The sequence below is a fragment of the Aspergillus pseudodeflectus genome (genome assembly GCF_044049435.1).
Source record: "Aspergillus pseudodeflectus strain CBS 756.74 chromosome Unknown BJX68scaffold_6, whole genome shotgun sequence".
NCBI lineage: Eukaryota > Fungi > Ascomycota > Eurotiomycetes > Eurotiales > Aspergillaceae > Aspergillus > Aspergillus pseudodeflectus.
The window spans coordinates 455,720-468,125 of record NW_027263782.1 but is presented as its reverse complement, the minus strand read 5'-3'; the positions used below and the strand labels follow the sequence as shown (position 1 = coordinate 468,125).

The 12,406-nt window shown below is 50.8% G+C and overlaps 6 protein-coding genes across 6 annotated transcripts; 3 read left to right on the top strand and 3 right to left on the bottom strand.

The window, feature by feature from the left end:
• The first annotated feature begins 51 nt into the window (after positions 1-51).
• On the top strand, positions 52-1,519 carry psf2 (DNA replication protein PSF2). Its single transcript, XM_071037163.1, has 3 exons — positions 52-286; positions 340-935; positions 1,002-1,519. The coding sequence occupies exons 1-3, from the start codon at positions 173-175 to the stop codon at positions 1,105-1,107; spliced, it is 816 nt and encodes a 271-aa protein (XP_070903050.1). The 5' UTR covers positions 52-172; the 3' UTR covers positions 1,108-1,519.
• BJX68DRAFT_228965 (putative AMFR protein) lies at positions 880-2,746 on the bottom strand. Its single transcript, XM_071038944.1, has 2 exons — positions 1,956-2,746; positions 880-1,801 (listed from the first exon to the last, which is right to left on the bottom strand). Exons 1-2 carry the CDS (start codon positions 2,235-2,237, stop codon positions 1,526-1,528), a joined length of 558 nt encoding a protein of 185 aa, XP_070903049.1. The 5' UTR covers positions 2,238-2,746; the 3' UTR covers positions 880-1,525.
• A 1,024-nt stretch (positions 2,747-3,770) lies between these two features.
• BJX68DRAFT_253038 (kinase-like domain-containing protein) lies at positions 3,771-5,014 on the top strand (the record flags this gene model as incomplete). The annotated part of the gene is made up of 7 exons (XM_071042648.1): positions 3,771-3,832; positions 3,870-4,087; positions 4,141-4,191; positions 4,248-4,416; positions 4,451-4,542; positions 4,623-4,769; positions 4,842-5,014. The coding sequence occupies 7 exons, from the start codon at positions 3,771-3,773 to the stop codon at positions 5,012-5,014; spliced, it is 912 nt and encodes a 303-aa protein (XP_070903048.1).
• Positions 5,015-5,056: 42 nt separating this feature from the next.
• Positions 5,057-5,667, bottom strand: BJX68DRAFT_177947 (uncharacterized protein). Its single transcript, XM_071037162.1, has one exon. The coding sequence runs from the start codon at positions 5,554-5,556 to the stop codon at positions 5,248-5,250; it is 309 nt and encodes a 102-aa protein (XP_070903047.1). The 5' UTR covers positions 5,557-5,667; the 3' UTR covers positions 5,057-5,247.
• A 534-nt stretch (positions 5,668-6,201) lies between these two features.
• On the bottom strand, positions 6,202-10,372 carry BJX68DRAFT_177931 (condensin subunit SMC2). Its single transcript, XM_071037161.1, has 6 exons — positions 10,266-10,372; positions 10,158-10,198; positions 7,903-10,060; positions 7,476-7,850; positions 6,744-7,417; positions 6,202-6,694 (listed from the first exon to the last, which is right to left on the bottom strand). The coding sequence occupies exons 1-6, from the start codon at positions 10,290-10,292 to the stop codon at positions 6,430-6,432; spliced, it is 3,540 nt and encodes a 1,179-aa protein (XP_070903046.1). The 5' UTR covers positions 10,293-10,372; the 3' UTR covers positions 6,202-6,429.
• Positions 10,373-11,253: 881 nt separating this feature from the next.
• On the top strand, positions 11,254-12,328 carry gtmA (gliotoxin thiomethyltransferase; the record flags this gene model as incomplete). The annotated part of the gene is made up of 4 exons (XM_071044592.1): positions 11,254-11,638; positions 11,710-11,748; positions 11,804-11,860; positions 11,940-12,328. The coding sequence occupies 4 exons, from the start codon at positions 11,254-11,256 to the stop codon at positions 12,326-12,328; spliced, it is 870 nt and encodes a 289-aa protein (XP_070903045.1).
• Positions 12,329-12,406: the final 78 nt, after the last annotated feature.

The window sequence follows — 12,406 nt, the reverse complement described above, 5'->3', positions numbered from 1 at the left end:
CAAACAGAACAAACGCCGACGACACGTCAAGACACGCACATTTCCTCCTCGCTGCAACGCCAATCAATTCACAAGCAAGAGTATGGCCGTGGGATACTGATGTGATACCGGCTAAAATCGACGCCCTCTAATCCCAACTCCCCGTTTTCAACCTCAGCCTCGCGACGGGTCCATGGCCTTCCCCCTCCCGCGGGGCATCACGCCCCCGGAGATCTCCTTCCTGGCCGAGATGGAGATGGTCACAATCGTGCCTCGCCAGCGGCTAGAAGGCCTCGAGCTACTAGGCGTAAGCTGGGTAATTCCAGTAACCTCGAAACTCAACTAACCCAGCAATCGCAGGGCCCAGTCGACCCCCTCATCCCCCCGCGCCGAACATCCGTCCCCCTCTGGCTCGCCTCGCTCCTCAAGCGCCAGCGCCGCGCAAACATCCTCCCGCCCCCCTGGCTACACCCAGAATCTCTCTCGCTAATCCTCGACATCGAAACTCAACACGCCGACTACCAGCACGCCTTCTCCCCACCCCCTCCACTCCCCGGCCAACCCAAGCTCCGAGACCGCGGGTCTCAAAAACCCACCGCACGACCCCGATACACACCAGAGGGCCAGCGCTACTTTGCGACGCCGCCATTCCTCCCGCAGAATTTAGCGCAGGACCAGCAGGCGTTCGACGACGGGGAGCCACCGACGCTGCCGTTTCATTGGCTGGAGGTTGGGACGATGCTGTTGGATGTTGCGAGCGACGATGTGGTTGATCCGGATCAGACGAGGAGGTTGTTGAAGGAGTTGAGGGAAGTGAGGTCTGCGAAAATCCGGTCCGGTGTGGAGGTGTTGGATGATGCGGCGGTTGCAGGCGGTGGTGTTGCGCTTACTGGAGTTGGGGCTATGGAGATTGGTGAGGGGAGGGGGTTTATTGGGGGTGTGGTTGATGGGCTTAGGTATGTTCCCCTCGTTGAGGTAGATGTATAGGGGGAGGTATGCCAATTGCTAACGCGTCTCAACAGACGGATAGGAGCGTCGAAGGAACAGGCTCGTCGGGAGCAGTTGGCGGAAGCGGCGAATGGTGGATACGACGCCACGCAGGATGATTACGATGAAATGGAGTTTTAAACCGGCTTTTTCCTTTGGCTTTTGGAGTTATGGAAAAGGGACGCAGGCGGCTAGATCTTCGCCTACATGATCGATTCGAATGTATATATACCCTATCTTTCCCCATTGTAAACAGATGATTTGATTCAACCTAACACCATGAGCATGCGACGCTTTGTTGTAGAGTTCAGAAGGGAGAGAGAGAAAAAAGTCCAGGATGGGATATACGAGATAAGAATAAACATGCAAAGAATAGAAAGTAGAGAGTTGCAAGATGAAGACAGGCCCTTGTTCAGTTAAGTGCACCCAGGCCAGTCTAGGACAGGACTATACCAAGTCGACAAAGGTAGCTTTGATAATTGTTTGTTGAACTCGCCGGGAGAAAGCCGCGGGCAACATCACTTCAATTGAATGCATCCATGAGCTGTACGCCGAACCGTTATTGAGCGCTTCCCTGCTCTTTCTGCATCATTTTCCGGCGCGCCGCCAGAATCATATCGTCTCTTCGCTTCTGAAGCAGACGCTGGCGCTCCTCCTTGTTCTGCGACCAACCACCGGGCTTAGCGGTGGACTCGGCTCCACTGTTGTCGATAATCTTCGCAGCAAGGTTGTACCTCGATATGAGATCTTGGCTATCGGACTTTGACGCAGGAGCTGGTTGAGCGGGGACACCAGTCGGGGGGATAGCGACCAAAGGCTGGAAAGATGGAGGTGGCTATGATATCACAATCCAAACAGTCAGCATAAACCATTCGCCCAACAAAAGCGCAGCGCAGCAGGAAGCAGGCAGCAGAGCAGCGGTGAGGCAATAAGAGGCCATCCGCAACGAACCGCAACGCAAATCACTAAGATGGACAAAAAGAACATACCGTATCAAGTCCGCGACCCGTGAGAATCCTCTCCGTCGTGGCAGCCACGTTACCGCCATTCCGCTGCAGATCCCACATGATGTCGCGCGTGCTCAGCTGCGGGAACATCTGGGATATTTGCTCGACTTGTGCGGGATCGACGACATTCCCGCGGACGCGACTGCGCGACCCGGGTGTGCCGCTTTCGCCATCGCGCTTGAAGAACCACCGGATGACGAAGAAGGAGACGACGGCGAGGGTGAGGAGGGAGGGGATGTTGAGGGAGGGCTCCTCGTCGGGCATTGTGTCAGGTATTCGGTGGAGCGGTCACCGTTTTGTCGGATTTAGGATTTGAAGGAGAGAGTTAGGAATGCGGAGGTTGCTTTGAGTTCTTATCCGAAGTTCTTCCGGCGAGGTACGGAGTCCGAAGGTGTTGTTTCAAGCGTGGGGTTCCGCGGGAGAGTAGAGGCGATGACGCTGTGTTAGATTTCTGGGACGGAGGTCTGCCGCTGTCGCATGCTCTATCGGGGGCGGTGACGTTGAGCGACGGTGATAAGGACGGATGCTGCAAGACAGAGGGTAGAGAGAGGAAAGGAGAGGAATAAGATAGGACTAGGATAAGGCGCGGAATGGAGATTATTGAGAAGGGGAAGAGGAAGAAGGCAAAGTGCCAGAGAGCGGCGGCTCCTGGGTGAGTTGCGTCCCGATGGTTCGGAGCGGAACAAAGGGTCTGTATACCACCACTCAACCCCGGCAGTAGTCAGCGCACGAGCCGTTGAGGCTCCATTCACTTAGCTTTCTCGTTATCTACCTCTTCAGAATTTTATCTTACCTTCTTAGCAGTGGCAATAGAAGGTGACGCCTCGGCTGTATAATGTCATGTCACGTGATTATGCATTACTAACACTATTATTATGCTTATTCCATGCTTATTTTGGAGTTGCCTCCTGCATCTTATCATCTTGAAGGGCAAATGCTCAACCAGGCTCCTACAACACAGGCATGCTTCAGTCTCGCCCTAGCAATCTAACCCTTCACCCGTCCAAACCTCGCCTCAAACTTGCAAATCTGCTTCCCCAAGATATATACTCGAATACTCCATCACCCCAAACACAAACGTCGGTGCCCCAAAGATCCCAAAAGGCCATCGTATCCAATTCCTCTCAACAAAAGGGGAAATACTATATGTCGTCCCAAACGAGATAATACCCTAAACGCCAAATAATGATCAGATTTGGCCCTCACTCCCTGGGTTAAGGTACGTGATTGCGCTAATGTTGGCCCCAACAAAATAAGAGTTATTACGCGGCCAGACCCCAGATATATTTGAACCAGCAATATCTCTCCGGGTGAACTGTGCCCTGCTCGTAAAGGATGATACTGAAGACGCCAATTATGATAGGGATGACGAGAGGGAGGAGGCGAACTTTTAGGCTTGTGCATGGCATTATTGCGGCGTACTTTGTACTCGGTCAACCAGTCCGAGCCGTGAGGAGGGGCAGGGTGATGAGGGCCACAACGATTCGGACACAGTTGACGTAGCTTGCGCCTGTGTCGGCCAAATTGTATGGTGGCGCGGTGACGATTAAGCTGTAGGCTGTGCCGATGGCATTGTATACACCCAGAGTAAGTCCATTGAGCAAAAGGGCCCAGGCAAGGTTCAGGAAGAGGGGCAGTATGAACGTTTGCTAGGAGACAAACAAGTCTTGTTGGTTCGCGCGCGAGTACTCTTGGTTCAACGTCAAAGCAAGTTAACTCTTCTCTACCCCGCGTACATCAAGACTACACTCATTAACTGGGCCACAAAGGCTCTTCGACGGGCCCCCTTCCGCTCCCATGTGTTTTCCCACCAGCGACTTCGAAACCGTCCATCCCGCAGCAGTCCTCGACGAAGAACTGTTTGAGCAGTTCAAACGGGGACAATGACACCATCAGAGGTCATCAATATGTGACGCTAAAAGTATACACGCGCGATGAAGGCAACCAGGACGAGTTTCAGATTTATAAGCAACTAGATCAAGGGAGTTCATGGCGCCCTGGCCATGCTCATATAAGGAAAGCACTGGATCTCTTCACAATTCCCCATTCTGGTGGTAACCATCCTTGCCTTGTTCAAAAACCAATGTGGGAAAGCTTCAAAGATCTACTTTACCGTAACGCCAACCATCGATTTACTGAAGATCTACTCAAAGCTGGTCTTATACAGATTTTCTTGCACTTGACTATCTGCACACTGAATGCAAGCTTGTCCACACTGGTACGGGCGTCAGTATGAATTTGTCAGAAGAATGGCCCTAATCTGGATCCTTATAGATATCAAAAGCGACGATATCCTTCAAGAAATCGAGGACAAGTCAATCCATGAAAGTTTTACCCAGGCTGAGCTGAAGAGCCCTTCACCTCGCAAAATTGTCAATGGGTTCCCGGTCTATGCTTCCCGACGTTTTGACCTGCCAAAGGTGTTTGGCCGGGTAGTACCTAAGTGATTTTGGTTCTGCTGTACAAGGAGATAAGAGGAGGAATCATGATGCACAGCCAAATATTTATAGATTACCAGAAGTAACGCTCAAGACTGATTGGAACTACCCAGCTTATATATGGAACGTCGGTGCTATGGTATGCTCTGCCTTTCGCTCTCGAAATCATGAACTAACCGATTGGGAATAACAGGTGTGGGATTTGTTTGAGGGGAAACACCTTTCCACGGAAATGACCCTGACGGCAAAGGGTATTCAACCAGGGCGCATCTTGCAGAAGTCATGGGAGTTCTCGGGCCACCGCCTCTGGATATGCTCCAGCGTGGAAAACGAAGCCATGAATTCTTTACTAACGATAGTAAGCACCATCTTCTCTCAGTGCATTTTGAACAGGCTTATAGCGACAAACTCGCAGGAAAATAGAGGCAAGACTTGGAAATTCCAAGAGGAATGAGTTTGGAATTATCGGAAGAGTTCCTTAAGGGAAGAAATAAGGAAATGTTTCTGGCTTTTATAAGAGGGATGCTTCAGTGGCGGCCTGAAGACCGGAAGACTGCGAAAGATCCGCTCCAGGATCCATGGCTGAATGGTCGGATTGGGTAGATTAGGTGTTTCATTGTGAGGGTCGAGCCAACACCCCCCCTCTTTCAAATCTGCGTCTTCGCCAAATGTATTGTTGATCCTAGACTACCTATACTCCATTGCTAGATCGACCTGGGGGTGGAGCGCAACACGAAGCCCCAGCGCCAGATACTCCTGCCGAGCAATATCTGCAAATTCCTCTACCAAAGCCGCATCACGAAGGGCTACAAACCCCAGGGACTCAGGCCAGGGACTTAGAACCTCGCTTGGAACCCAGTCCCAATATTCTCGACAAAGTGGTTCCGGTGGTCACTTGAAAGTGTCACTGGGATTCCAGGTCTGGTATGCTCGCGCACGTCCTGCTGCAAATTGTTGTGCCAGAGTGCAATTGTTCGCGTGTCCTCAATTTGGCCCATTAGGTTGAATCGTGTCAGGAACTTCTTGGAGAGCAGGTCCTCGGTGCTCGAGAGGTTGAAGACGGGCTGCATTGGTGCCAACGTGGCGTTGGGTCCTACCATTGTCGCTGTCTGGAAGAGTTGACCGACTTTTTCGCCGACGGTCATCCGGGAGAGGAGGTCTGAGATTCGGGAGTCGATGGGGAGAGATATGTTCCAGGAGTCGGCATTCTAGACGCTGTCTTCCATACTTGTAGTCAAGGTTGAGGTCAACGTTCTGTGATCTGAAAGAGAAGGTGAATGTAAAGGAGAAAAAAGGACGAGGGAATAGAAGCTAGCCAAGTGCCTCGAAGTTGAAACGATAACAAGCATGCCGCGAGTGTCGTCCTTCAGATGACTGCCAAGGTGATGTGGACGGTAACATCTGGAAATGTAGCTACCATAGATGGCGGCCTTCCTCCAAGCCCATCAACCCTCTTGCCCCCACGTCCGAAAGTCATGGTTGTTCGCCAAGTACATTTCGGTAAAACATTGCCCCAAGAGGCCAAACTCAATTTGTATCTCGGCCTTACTCCAACATTGGCTGGCTCGGTTCGGTCCGATCCGGTTTCGGCTATGCTGGATCTATAGAGAAGCTGGGACGCTCTTTTGAGAAGCCAGAATGGCGATAGAGGCCTCAGATATTATTTTGTCGGGTTGTCTGAGACCCTGAGTCAAAGGTGCTTCGATAATTCCTGGGCTGTGGACTAAAACTTGCGAATGTATCGAGCGCCAAGGCAGCAAAGACTATATGCCGTTCTGTCCAAACTACGCCTCATCTCAACATGGCTTCAACAACTTCAGTATCTCATTATCCGTAGATCATAACATCAACAATAAACAAAATCGCAATGCTAATCCAGAGCGTCCATATACAGACTTCCCAAAAAACACCTTCATCTAGGCCAAATGCCACCATGACCTGACTGAGATTCCATGTGCCCAAACCCGAAAGCAAGAAATATCAACAAGAAAAAAGCAAGTTGCTGCAAGTCTAGGTCACTACCTCATGTCGGCGGGTGTGAGAGCTTGTACAACACTTGTACCCTCACTGAATCTTGTCCGGAAGATCCGATTGGCGTTCTGGAACATGCCGTCCTTCAGAGAGACAACGATGAACTGAGATCCCTTGAAGCGGGTCTTGATCAGTCGGCCGATGTTTTGTGTGTGCGACAAGTCCAGCGCAGCGTCAACCTCGTCAAGAATGTACATCGGCGCGGGCTTGAATTGCAGCAGGGCCATGATCAGTGAGAGGGCAATGAGAGACCTGTAGGTCAAATTAGCTTGGTTTTTGATAGACTAATGGTAGAGCTTACCGTTGACCACCACTGAGTTCTGTCAAGCTCTGCTTCCAGACCTTACCCAGAGATACCTTGACCTCCAGACCGTCAGTGATATCCTTGCCCTCGGGAGGATCCAACTTGGCGAAACTGCCGGGCAGAAGCTCGGAAAATATTTGGCCAAAGTCAGCGTTGACCTTTGTCCAGGTCTTATGTAGAGCCTCCTTCTTGTACTCGTTGAGGTTGACGATCGTCTCTTCAATCTTGCTCTTGTCGCGGATGACGGTCCTCATCATGTTCTTCAAGGCGGCCTCCTTCTTCTCCACGCTGTCGATCATGTTCATGACCTTGGGGTTGATCTTCTTCTTCATTCCTTGGAAGCGCTCCGTGACGTTCCGCAGCGTAGACTTACACTCGGCGATGTTCTGGTTTTTGAAATCATACGGCGTGTTTGCACGTCCAAAGTTGTCCTTCTCGTCCTCAATCCACTCATGCTCCCCTTCCAGGTGAGCGACGGCTTGAGCTGCGGCATTTTGTTCTTTCTGTAGCTTTTCTAGCTGGTGCCCGAGTTTCTGCATTTCCAATCCCTCTTCAGTAATCTGGGAGTTCTTAGACTGCATCGTCTTTTCCAAGTCTCGGAGCTCATCGTCAAACCCAGTCAGCTTTGCTCTTTCGTCTTCGAGCTGTGCTTGCGCAATATCATGTGCGTCCTGTATCCAATCGTTAGCATATTTCTACTCCACCTCAGCAATTCATTGAATCACGTACCTTGACTCGGACCTGCTCTCTCTTGAGCGACTCAATCTCTTCCAGCTGGGCCTTCAGTGTGTTTTCGCTTTCAGCATGCTGCTCCTCAGCCGCAGACAGATCGCTCCCTACTTGCTCCGATTCCAGCCTTGAAGCCTGGAGCTCTTTGTGCAAGTTCTTGACCGAGTTCGAGTTCTTGGCCAGGCTCTTCTTCAAGGCGTCCAAAGAAGATTGAAGCTCGGCGAGCTTGCTGTCCTTGTTGTTATCGAACTCCCTCATATCCTTCTCGATCCGTTTGATATCCTTGGATGCTTCGCTCTGACGCGCCTTAGCATCAGTAATGTCTGTCTTCAGCTGTTCGATGTTCGCTTTCATCTCTTCAACAGCTTGAATGATCTGGTATTGTTAGCGCGTTCCCTACGCTGTTTCGAGCTAAAGAATTACATACCGATGAAGATGAGTTGTTCCCGATTTGCTCTTCCGTAAGCTTGATTTCGTGGTTCTTCAAGTCCAAATCTTGCTTAATGGAGCGGACAGCGTCCAGCTTCTTCTTCTCCTTTTTCATTGTCTCTTCCAGCTTAGCCAGAACCCGCTCCTTACTCCGAATCTCCCTTGTGATCTCGTTGAGTTTCTGCAGCGTCACAAGCATTCCACTGGAGTTTGGTGCGCTACCACCAGAAAGGGTGCCGGATGGGTCATAGACATCGCCGTCAAGGGTTACGCTCTTGATTCGAACGGAGGGATCAAAGGTAACTCGCTTTGCAGTATCGGCGTCATTGCAGATCAGAGTATTGCCGAAAACGTAGTTCATGGCCGCAGTGATCTCCTCGTCGTATCCGATGAGTGACAAAGCCAAGTCGACCTTTCCGGGGGCAATGTTTTGGGCGGCGCCAATCTTCTCTGCAGATGCTCTGAAGGATGAGATCTTGTTCAAGGGAATTATAGTCACGCGCTTGCGGAGCTTTCCCTTCTGAAGCAGCTGTGTACCGGTATCAGATGAGTCGACTACAACGTTGTATAGGCGACCACCAGCGCAGATTTCCAGTGCTGTGGCGGCTTGTAGCTTCTCCTTGTCGACAGTGAAAAGCTGGGCGACCAGACCCTTGACCTTGGAGCGATCAAAGTTCGGGTAGGGATCGGTGTAGTTGAAGTCAATATTGGCGACTTTCCGTTGAAGACCATCGGCTCTCTGGCGAAGCTCGCGTATCTCTCTCTGAAGGCCGCTTTGTTCTTGATATAGCTGTTCCTCCCGCCCGGGCTCGAATCCGAGTCTCGATAGCTCTGATTCCAACTTCTTGGCCTGAGATTTGAGCCCTTCAAGCTCTTTAAGGAGACCAGAGTTCTGCTCCTTTGCCTTCTTTGCCCGCGGCTCCTCCTCTTTGATTCGCTTCTCCAAGTGTGCAATCTTGAGCTTAGCTTGCTCCTGCTCAGTAGACGCTGTGCTTGCACGGTTCCGAGCATCCTGTAACTGAGCTTGATAACCACTTTCCTGGCCTTCTTTTGACGCAACACCGGTTTGCAATGTCTGGAGCAGTTCCTCCTTTTGGTCGACCTCTGCTGTTTGGGCATCCAGTTCCGCCTTTGCGGCATCGTACTGTGCTTGCAATTTATCGTAGATCTTCTTCTTATCCTTGAGAACCTTTTCGAGGTCGCTCACAGTCTTCTGGAACTCCTTGCGCTTCTGCTTTTCTTCATCGACGCTTGCATTTTTCAAGTCGAAGACTGTCGTTAAGCGAACGAGTTCGTGGGAATGCGCCTTGACCTCATCTTCCAGAGCCTGGAATTTGCCTCCTTTGCGCAGCTCCTTGTCCCGAGCCGCCTTTACCCGCTTAACATCCTCTTCCATGTGGGCAATCTCGCTCCGGAGTTTGTCCGCATTGTCTTCTAACGCCTGGACCTTGCGTTTCTTGTTTTCACATTCCTCGCCGGCGGCCCGGAGGCGGTCGCCGCTCCTTAAATAGTCGTGCGCAACGACCAGGCGCGTCAAACGCTCCAAGTCATTCTGAGTCTGCTGGAAGTCAAGGAACGCTCGCTTTTCAGCTCGGAGTTTTTCGAGCTTGGGCTCAATCTCCTCCTTGAGAAGGCCTTCAATTTCGCGCAATTTCAGTTCCTTCTTGCCCATTGTCTTGACCGCCTTCTCTCTTCGATCCTCGAACATCCGCGTACCGGCCGCTTCCTCGATCATCGACAGAATCTCAACCGCCTTCATATTCAGAACCTTTGTAATGCGACCCTGCATAATCAAAAAGTTCGGGTTGTTGATGTTTAACTGCACACTCTGGAACAAGTTCTGCACCGTTTGTTGTTGCGCGCGGTGGCCATTGATTAGGTATTTGCTCGTCCCGCCGAGCACGATCTGCCGGGTAACCGAGATGGTCGCATATTCTTCGAAGCCGATCGGGGATTTTGAGGTATCTCTGTTATCGAAGACAATTGTCACACTCGCCTTGGTGACACCGGCTTGACCGCGTTTGTAGATGAGATCTTGCAGGTTTTGCGCGCGGACTGTGCTCATATTCGTAATGCCGAGAACGAAACAAATAGCGTCGAGGATGTTGGATTTACCACTTCCGTTAAGGCCAGTGATTGAGTTGAAGGATTCATCCCTAAATGGATTTCGGAAGTCAGTAAATGCGCCAAGTGGTTCACTGGCTACATCTGCAATTCTGCAGCAAGAGTCAGGTAGATGTATGCGACACGCACCATCCTGAAATCACCGTACGCACAGCGTACGATTTGAAGCCCTGCGATCGACATTAATTAGCGCTGAACTTCATGTTTTTTTGCGGCAAATCCGAGCCAAGTACTCACGTCAATAATAATCTCAATAATCCTCATGGTTGCGGAAGCGACCCAAGCCTGTCGACTCGGGAATCTGATGCATAGGAGGAGTTTTGGAGAATCGCTGGACTGTTTTGCGGGCGATGTTTTGGCGGCGGGATCAGGTGTTTATGGTTTCCCGCTTATGGTCTAGCGTTGCTGAGATAACAGGTCGCTGAGGGGTATCACGTGCATGATCACATGATTCTTGCTTGTCCTTGTCTCTCAGAAACTTGACATTAAAAAGAACAGACTCCGAGATGAAAATATCCCGATATAGCCTTTTTTCGACGGTAGGGCACTCGCAATGCTATACCCAGGTATTGCAGCATTATTTGGGGTTGAATTATACAGTACCTAGTCACCACCGACGGGCTTTGAGGTCTATACTACGAGGATTTGAGCCTGGAATGCAACGGGTGAGACGAAAGGAAACCGACAGTCTCAGCAAGTCATGCCGATAACCAGAAAATAACGCGTATACGAAATGAACTGGTGGGAATAGGCGAATACGCTCGCAAGGAAGCACTTAAGGCCTCCAGACAGCCTAACTTCTGCATAGCACACCCTACCGCATACGATGGGGCTGCAGCCACCTCGGAAGCTCTATAATGCTGTCTCTATAGTTACTCCGTACGCTTGGCCTACTAAGCGCCCTGCGGGTCCTCGCAACCTCGATAAGTCATTGGGCACCCTTCAGCACTGCCCTAACCGTCAACGATAGTTGCGGAAAGTTATCGGAGACTTTCCATCCCTCCCAGTACCCTGTACTGGGATGAGCCTAATCAGCGTCGGTGGACTGTTTGCACGAGAAAAGATATATAAACGCATTAAAGGACACTCATAGCTCTTGAAAATCAAACCTCTTTCTTCACTTACTTCCTACAAGTCAAGCGTCACGAGCGTCACAAACCCTAGCCAAGACCTCTTGATATATACATATACCTACTAGTCCTACCAACCCATCTTCACCACGACAATGAGCTCTGACGCCGCAAAAGCAATGGCCAGCGTCTTCAAGACGGCAAGCTTCGTCAAAACCTACAAGCTCGCCGAAAAGGCCACCGGACCCTTTGCTGAAGCCCTAATCGACTATACTGAAATCACATCCTACCCAAGTCCTCCAGTCATCCTGGATAATGCTTGCGGCACGGGAATCGTCTCCAGTATCCTCAACTCCAAGGTCAGTGAGCAAGTCCGCCAGGGCTGGGAGCTCACTGCGGGTGACTTCTCCGAGGCGATGGTCGAGTATGCTAGCAACCGGGGCAAGGAGGAAGGATGGCTCAATACCGCAGTGAAGGTTGTGGATGCACAAGATACGAAGTTCTCAACTGGGCAGTATACGCATATTTTTGCTACTTTCGGTGAGTTTGATAATGTGTACTTGACGGGTTTCCAACTGTAGCGGTGTACTAACCATGTCGGCATTATATAGCTTTCCAAGCGATTCCCAATGCCGAAGCTGCGTTGAGAGGTATGTGTACTCGATGCCCGATGGAAAGTATCGATAACTAATGTCGCCATCACAGAATCTTTCCGCATCCTTAAGCCCGGTGGCATAATCGCCTCAGCTACGTGGAAGCACGGTAAGCTTTTCCCCTAGAGACATCGAAAGACAATGTATACACAGTCCCAAAGGATTAGAGACTAACATGAACTTTTCAGTCCCCTGGGTGACAAACGTGAAACGCGGCATCGAAACGATATCCCCGAATCTCCACTGGCCTGACAGCGAAGAATTTGTCAAAACCACAAGCCGAGGCTGGGAATCCGAGACTACCATCGAGTCTCTCCTCAAAAAAGAAGGGTTCACGCATGTCCAGGTTACACCTGTGACGAAAACGATCGAGCTGCCTATCGCTGATGTCGTCCAGCTGAGTGTGAGTATTCTTCCCGCTCTACTAGGTAAGTACTGGACACAGCAACAGCGGGACGAGTATGCGGAGCGGGTCCCGGCGGCTGTGCAGCAATATCTTGAGCAGAAGTACGGAGTTGGTGCGTTGGTGCCCCTAGAGCCAGTCGGGATTATTGCGACTGCTCGTAAGCCGGAATAGACAAATGAAATAATGATAGGGCTGGGTCGTGATATGAAAGGGGTGGTGACAGATACAAAGAATATATATAGACAATGT

Excerpts from the sequence above, each read along its gene's own strand:
- BJX68DRAFT_177947 (XM_071037162.1), bottom strand. The coding sequence starts at position 5,556 with ATGACCGTCGGCGAAAAAGTCGGTCAACTCTTCCAGACAGCGACAATG.
- psf2 (XM_071037163.1), top strand. The coding sequence starts at position 173 with ATGGCCTTCCCCCTCCCGCGGGGCATCACGCCCCCGGAGATCTCCTTC. Across the intron at positions 287-339 it reads AAGGCCTCGAGCTACTAGGC|GGCCCAGTCGACCCCCTCAT; the intron begins GTAAGCTGGGTA and ends CAGCAATCGCAG. Across the intron at positions 936-1,001 it reads GGTGTGGTTGATGGGCTTAG|ACGGATAGGAGCGTCGAAGG; the intron begins GTATGTTCCCCT and ends GCGTCTCAACAG.
- BJX68DRAFT_177931 (XM_071037161.1), bottom strand. The coding sequence starts at position 10,292 with ATGAGGATTATTGAGATTATTATTGAC. Across the intron at positions 10,199-10,265 it reads TTATTGAGATTATTATTGAC|GGCTTCAAATCGTACGCTGT; the intron begins GTGAGTACTTGG and ends TGTCGATCGCAG. Across the intron at positions 6,695-6,743 it reads GAACTCAGTGGTGGTCAACG|GTCTCTCATTGCCCTCTCAC; the intron begins GTAAGCTCTACC and ends TTTGACCTACAG.
- BJX68DRAFT_228965 (XM_071038944.1), bottom strand. The coding sequence starts at position 2,237 with ATGCCCGACGAGGAGCCCTCCCTCAACATCCCCTCCCTCCTCACCCTC. Across the intron at positions 1,802-1,955 it reads CGGGTCGCGGACTTGATACG|CCACCTCCATCTTTCCAGCC; the intron begins GTATGTTCTTTT and ends GTGATATCATAG.